The 7,158-nt window shown below is 48.6% G+C and overlaps 1 protein-coding gene across 1 annotated transcript; it reads left to right on the top strand.

The window, feature by feature from the left end:
- Nucleotides 1-5,037: 5,037 nt before the first annotated feature.
- Nucleotides 5,038-6,684, top strand: LOC121969113 (uncharacterized protein At4g06744-like). Its single transcript, XM_042519039.1, has 2 exons — nucleotides 5,038-5,342; nucleotides 5,430-6,684. Exons 1-2 carry the CDS (start codon nucleotides 5,059-5,061, stop codon nucleotides 6,466-6,468), a joined length of 1,323 nt encoding a protein of 440 aa, XP_042374973.1. The 5' UTR covers nucleotides 5,038-5,058; the 3' UTR covers nucleotides 6,469-6,684.
- The last annotated feature ends 474 nt before the right edge of the window (nucleotides 6,685-7,158 follow it).

Raw genomic sequence — 7,158 nt, 5'->3', positions numbered from 1 at the left:
CCTAGCGGAGCCCCTATCTTCGCCTGAACTGGGCTGAGCCCGAAAGAAGACAAAAAGCCTTCCAACAGTATGATAGACAAGCGAACGCTCACGCCTTGAAGTTTTTCTGAAGCGGCGTCGCAGGAAGACTGATGCTGGTGTACAGGGAGGTTGGAAGGAATGTCAGAGCGCCATTGGGTCGGCTCGACCTAGGGTTCAGATGATATAATAAAGAAGAAACGAGATTTCCACCCTTTGTTGGAAGAGGGCATATCAGAAAAGAACTTATAACCAGGTCTAGCCTGTACCATGAATACCCCCGGTTCAAAGCGTTTAAAAGAATAGAAATGATGAAATATCTGAACGGTCAAGGGGATTTGATATATGCGACACAGAATAACAGTGTCACATACAGCTCTGAAGAAGTTGGGAGCAAATTGAGAGGGACAAATACCAAAGCAGCGGCTCAGTGAGGAGATGAATGGATGTATAGGAAAGCGAAGGCCTCCTAAAAGCTGGTCCTTAAAAACAGTCATAAAGCCTTTAAAAGGGTTTGCGGGGTGTTCGCTGGGTGTGGGAACTCGGAGTTCATAAGCCTCATTAAGTCTCAAGTCAGACTGAATCACGGACAGGTCATGGTCATCTATGTCAGAAATGAAACACGAATACCAAAAGGAGGCCTTACCGTCAACCATTCTCAAGGTGAGGAAGGTTGAAGAAGAGGTCAGTTGAAAGGAAGGAGACCACCAGGCGTAAGGAGTCGAGAAGGGGAAGGGCTGAAACACCCGGGACACCAAAGCGACTAGGGGACAAAGGTAGTTGAAACACTCAAGGCAGCGACGGCGGACTGCCTTTAGGGCTTATAAAGAGGGTTTTCCTAGGGAATATCGAAAGATGAGTTGAGTATATTTTTGGGTAAAGAGCCCAAGACCGTCCGATCACAGAACGACATGCTCTTCTGGGAAGCCGTGTACAAAAAGGAGTGGAGTCGGCGGTGTCATACGGTGTAAGCAATAAAGGCGTGGGACATGTGTCACCCCCATATGAAGCATTTTAATGATAGACGTGATAAGAAAATCATGAGATGAAGCGGGTGTACGGAAACGTCTGCCGCGCGATCTTCTCGGGAAGCAGCGAAGAAAACTGGCGGGAAATAAATTCAATTGTTGCAGGGCCACAAGGCATCTTCTTCATAGGCTGAGTAAGATTTTAATATTTTTACCTTCGCAGTACATCTGATATTGTATATCTCTTGCTTGCAGACGAAGTCAAAGCGGTCTCTTCAAGCAATCCCTGGTCGGGGAATCACCCCCAGGTCAGCAACATCTGTCCTGGTCGGGGAATCACCCCCAGGTCGACAACATCTGTCCTGGTCAGGAAATCCCCCCCAGGTCGGCAACATCTGTCCTGGTCGGAAAATCACCCCCAGGTCGGCGACATCTATTTCCAAACAGGTTTTCAAAAGAATTCTCGGTTGGCTATCCCAGACTCTCGCGCCCAGTGCGAGTTATAAGTGAGCAAGGCTCTCACGCCTAACAACCTTCCCGGTCGGTTGTCCCAGACTCTCGCCCCAGTGCGAGTTATAAGTGAGCAAGGCTCTCACGTCCAATGACCTTCCCGGTCGGTTGTCCCAGACTCTCGCCCCAGTGCGAGTTATAAGTGAGCAAGACTCTCACATCCAATGACCTTCCCGGTCTGTTGTCCCAGACTCTCGCCCCAGTGCGAGTTATAAGGGAGCAAGGCTCTCACACCCAACGACCTTCCCGGTCGGTTGTCCCAGACTCTCTCCCCAATGCGAGTTGGAAGGTCGGTTGTCCCAGACTCTCAACCCAGTGCGAATTATAAGTGAGCAAGGCTCTCACGCCCAACAACCTTCCCGGTCGGTTGTCCCAGACTCTCGCCCCAGTGCGAGTTATAAGTGAGCAAGGCTCTCACGCCCAACGACCTTCCCGGTCGATTGTCCCAGACTCTCGCCCCAGTGCGAGTTATAAGTGAGCAAGGCTCTCACGCCCAACGACCTTCTCGGTCGGTTATCCCAGACTCTCGCCCCAGTGCGAGTTATAAGTAAGCAAGGCTCTTACGCCCAACGACCTTCCCGGTTGGTTGTCCCAGACTCTCGCCCCAGTGCGAGTTATAAGTGAGCAAGACTCTCATGCCCAACGACCTTCCCGGTAGGTTGTCCCAGACTTTCGCCTCAGTGCGAATTATAAGTGAGCATGACTCTCACGCCCAACGACCTTCCTGGTCAGTTGTCCCAGATTCTCGCCTTAGTGCGAGTTAAAAGTGAGCAAGGCTCTCACGCCCAACGACCTTCTCGGTCGGTTGTCCCAGACTCTCGTCTCAGTACAAATTATAAGTGAGCATGACTCTCACGCCCAACGACCTTCCCGGTCGGTGCAATGATTTTCTCGGTCAACACTCCTTATATTCGTTAAAGCGAGATACAACAAGCCAAGTTCTCGTGCCTGACTGGTCAGTAAGCCATATTACAAGGGTTTTTGCTAAATATGAAATTTCGCAGGCACATTCTCAAGTAGCAGGTACATCCTCAAGTGTCTCACTTACCTTGGCTGGGGGCTCATACGTTGTGAGGTAAGAGGAAGATGGGGTAAGCAAGTTATCTTTATTACTTTTATTAGAAATACCAAGAAAAATGCAGGTGTTTGATATGAGAACGAAGAGATATAGAGACAAAAAACATATTTCATTTCGTTGAAAGGGTGAACATTTCTTCTTTAAGGGTTTACATTGCTGCTGGATCCAGAGAATTGATCCTTTCTAGCTATATGAACCTGAGCTCTAGTCAGATCCTCCTTAATAAGATTGATGGCGCGCTTCAGTTGCCCAATAGTCTCGTCTTTGATCCATCCTTCCTCTTTCAGGAGAGCCACCTCATCCTCATGTTTCATCTTCAAGTAAATAATATAGTGAACTTGGATCTGGAAATCCGATTGAGCTTTAAGCTTGAGAGCAATTTCAGCCTTGGTTCTGGATTTAGCAGCCAGCCAGAGGTTTTCCATTTCGTGAGTAAGGGACACTTGAAAATCTTTGCTCGCAGTCATCTCCAGCAAGATTTCTTCTTTTTGAGTCAATGACTCCGTCAGATGGGCAATTTGCTGAAGCGCGGAAGCAAGCTCGATGGTGTCTGTTGTAGGTTCCATGGAGGCTTGGTGCTTTATTAACAAAAGGATAGCGTGAGGCAAAGAGAATAAGGGTAAGCTCGGACCTTTTATAAGGAAGGAGGAAGTGGAAGGGTTTCCTTGGAATTTGAGTTGATGCTTGGAGAACCGTGTTACATTTATGGGAAAAGAATACGCTCGGAAGATGAGGAGTCAACATGCGCATAGAATGAACCTGTTTATCTCTTGAGAAGGCGAGAAATTCTACAAAAGACGGATGGAAGATAGGTGGATGGAAGATAGGTCGACAGAGGATGCGAGACCCAAATCAGGTAACAAAGAGACTGTGGTCTAGTCAGTCGGACTAGAGCCTACTTCGACTAGACTTGAGGGGAGGCTTGTGATACGGTGCATGGTCGTGGGGTCTTTAAGATGATGTGGTTAGGCGTCAAAACCACAGGAGGTCAGAAGTCAAGCCTACGTGGAGGTCAGAAGTCAAGCTTACGTGGAGGTTAGAAGTCTAGCCTCTGTGGAAGTCAAAAGTCAAGCTTGCGTGGCTGGGGTCAAAGTCCCAGCTGACAGGGCAGTCAAAGGATAGGATTCCAAGTTGAGCCAGATCCAGCCACGATAGTAATCAAGAACGAGGTCCACAGGACAAATACAGTTAATGAGAAGGCCCACAGGCCAAGTAAGGGCGCAGAAGGAAGGGTCTCGGGCGAAACACAGTGGGCCAGGATATAGACCTGATATACAGGTCGGGACGTACAAGCCATGGATAACAGTAGACAGGTGCAGGTCGCGAAATAGACCTGGCGTACAGGCCGAGACGTACAAGCCATGGATGACAGTAGACAGGTGCAGGTCGGGAAATAGACCTGGCGTACAGGTCGGGACGTACAAGCCATGGATGACAGTAGACATAAGCAGGTCGGGAAATAGACCTGGCGTACAGGTCGGGACGTACAAGCCATGGATGAAAGTAGACATAAGCAAGTCGGGAAATAGACCTGGCGTATAGGTCGGGACGTACAAGCCATAGATAACAGCGGACAGAAGCAGGTCAGGATACATACCGGTCGTGCAGGTCGAAACGTACAAGCCATGGATAGCAGCGGATCGAAGCAGGTCGGGATGTGGACCCAGCATCCAGGCACTACAGGACAAACAAGCCAGAGAATCGTAACTGCTCGTCAGATAATGCCAGAGAATAATCAGTGTATCAGGGAATATGCTAGCAGTCGGGGCTAATTCCCCCTTTGGTTCTGTCGCCAACCTATCAGGAGAAGTCACGTGTCATTCACCGCCAGACAAAGTCTGACAGCCGACATTCCCTGACACCCGTCAGGTCCCAGGAACATCCGTTGCAGTATAAAAAGGGATGTTTTGTCCCTTATGCAGGTACGCTCACTCGTCATTTCTCACTAGTTTTTACTTTTCGTCATTTCTCTGTGTTTTTTGGGGAAAAAAGTACCTGACTTGAGCGTCGGAGGGCCTGCCCCGGGGATTTTTTCCCTGGTTTATCGTCTCTAACGACTGGTGAATTCATCTGAGTGTGCGTAGAGCCGTAGTGTCATCATCCTGATCATCTTCTCTCGTTATTCGCCCGTGCACGCCTTTCCGAGGGGTGCCAGGTAGATCAGAAGCCGCAGCGACTTTCCGTCAACTTCGAGTAGACCGAAGCCGACCTTCATCCGACTCAACTTCTGGACGGGATCATATATATATATATATATATATATATATATATATATATATATATATAACAAATTTTCAATCGTCTGTTTAATTCATCTGGCAAATTAGTTAATTCAATTGATCGATACATCCGCGACCGACAGAATAGGTTCTTGTAGCCACAAATGATCCGCGACCGACAGAATAGGTCCCCCATGCAAAAATCGAACCCGGCCGTAATCTTCTATAAATAAACTTCTCCTTCGATTCCTAGTCTGCATCAGCCATGGCCGAGGATCGCCGGAGGAGTCTCCATTTCATCAGCGTACTATTACTCTTCTTCCTCTGCTCGTCTCTACCCCCCAGTTTCTGCAGTAATGGTAACAGAGAGGCCATCGAGATCGGAACCGGGATGGCGATCGGTCCGAGACCGAGCGACTTCGTGAACGCGCTCCAGTACCGAGCTTACTTGGTCATCCAACGATTCAAGAAAACCATCACCTCCGATCCCAAGAACATCACCGGAACCTGGGTCGGGACCCGGATCTGTTCCGACGGCAAAGGCCATGGGTTTGAATGATTATCATCATAAAAATTGGAGTTTTTAGTTGATTGGATCTTAAATTAAAGATGGAATTTTGATGAATTCTGTGGCAGATATTCCGGTTTCTACTGCGAAGGGCCGCCGGATAAAAGGAATATGCCGACCGTGGCCTCCGTCGACTTCAATGGGTATCACCTGGCGGCGCCGACGGTGAGCGGCTTCATCGACAAGCTCCCTGATCTCGCCATTTTCCACTCTAATTCCAACCGCTTCGGTGGCACGGTGCCGGATCTCACCCGCCTTCCCTTCTTCTATGAGATCGACCTCAGCAACAACGTCCAAACCGGCTTGTTTCCCTTCTCTGTCCTCCCCCTCGTCAACCTCTCCTTCCTCGACCTCCGGTATAATGGCTACTCTCTTCAGGTTCCCTCCGCTGTGTTCAACATCCAGACGCAGGTGCTTTTCCTCAACAACAACAAGTTCAACGGCCAAATCCCGGCCAACCTCGGGAGGACTACCGCGAATTACATCACCTTCGCGTTCAACCACTTTACCGGGTCGATCCCTAGGTCGATCGGGCAAGCGTCCAATACTCTGCTTGAGATCCTGTTCCTCGGCAACCAGCTCAGCGGCTGCCTGCCGTACGAGATAGGGCTGTTGAGGAAGGCAACGGTGTTCGACGCCGGGAGAAACTATCTCTCCGGCCCGATTCCGCTCTCGTTCGGGTGTCTGAAGAAGGTGGAGCAGCTCAACCTCGCCGGAAACTTTCTCTCCGGCGAGGTGCCTGATGTCGTTTGCCGACTGGCGAATTCCACGCATGGACGCCTGGCGAACCTCTCGCTCTCTGACAACTACTTCACGTCGGTGGGGAAGTCCTGCGTCAAGCTGATCAAACGTAATGTGTTGCACGTGGAGAAGAACTGCATTCCGGGATTGCCGGGACAGCGGCCGGCAGCAGACTGCGAGCGGTTCTTGAAGCAGCCGAAGCCCGTGTGTCCCGACGCGCAATACGTCCCCTGCCGGCTTCCGGCGGAGGAGCTCCAGTCGGAAAAGGAGGACGCTTGGGAGGTGGCAGACGGGGCGACGGATAGGGCGCCAGCAGCGTCCGGGTACGCGACTTACAAAGCGCTGCATCCGCCGAAGCAGGAGTAAGCCGTAGATTCTCCGTGACGTGGCCAACTATAATCGGCGCTTGTCTGTTTGCTGGATTGTGTTTGTTTTTATTTATTATGATTGTGAAGTCATATCAGTCAACTCTGTCGGTATATTATGGGCGCTTGTTTTTATTATGTTTGTACTAGATTGAACTCTGCCGGTATATTATTGGAACGCAATGCATAATAATGTCATAAATATTTACGGCCGTCATTGGTAGGAGCACGATGAATATTTCGTGTTGATCTTAGGATGAATTGATAGGGACATTGAGACGAATGTATTCATCTTTTATCATAATATCATAACGATGAATATATATATATATATATATATATATATATATATGTTATTCTAATAATTTTTGGCCTCTTCATCATTTAAATGGCCTCCAAATGAAGTGAAGAGGACTTTCGAGGTGATCAGCCGAAGCAGAAGAGGAAGCCCTAGATTCTCCGTCACGTGGCCAACCATAATTGGCACTTGTCTATTTGTTGGATTGTGTTTGTTTTTATTTAAAATGATTGTGAAGTGATATCAGTATCTCTGCCAGTATATTATTGGAACTCAAGCAGTAATAATATCATAAATATTTTGATAATTTACCAAAAGGTATACTAAGTTTTATGTATTTACCAAAAGGTGTATCACCATTTCGTATTTACCAAAAGACGCAGGTAAGTAATG

The sequence above is a fragment of the Zingiber officinale genome, chromosome 1B (assembly GCF_018446385.1).
Source record: "Zingiber officinale cultivar Zhangliang chromosome 1B, Zo_v1.1, whole genome shotgun sequence".
Classification (NCBI taxonomy): Eukaryota; Viridiplantae; Streptophyta; class Magnoliopsida; order Zingiberales; family Zingiberaceae; genus Zingiber; species Zingiber officinale.
This window is presented reverse-complemented; position numbering and strand designations above follow the sequence as displayed.

Bases quoted from the DNA above. Each gene is read 5' to 3' on its own strand.
- LOC121969113 (XM_042519039.1), top strand. From the start codon at position 5,059: ATGGCCGAGGATCGCCGGAGGAGTCTCCATTTCATCAGCGTACTATTA. The intron at 5,343-5,429 runs GTTTGAATGATT...ATTCTGTGGCAG, and splicing joins TCCGACGGCAAAGGCCATGG to ATATTCCGGTTTCTACTGCG.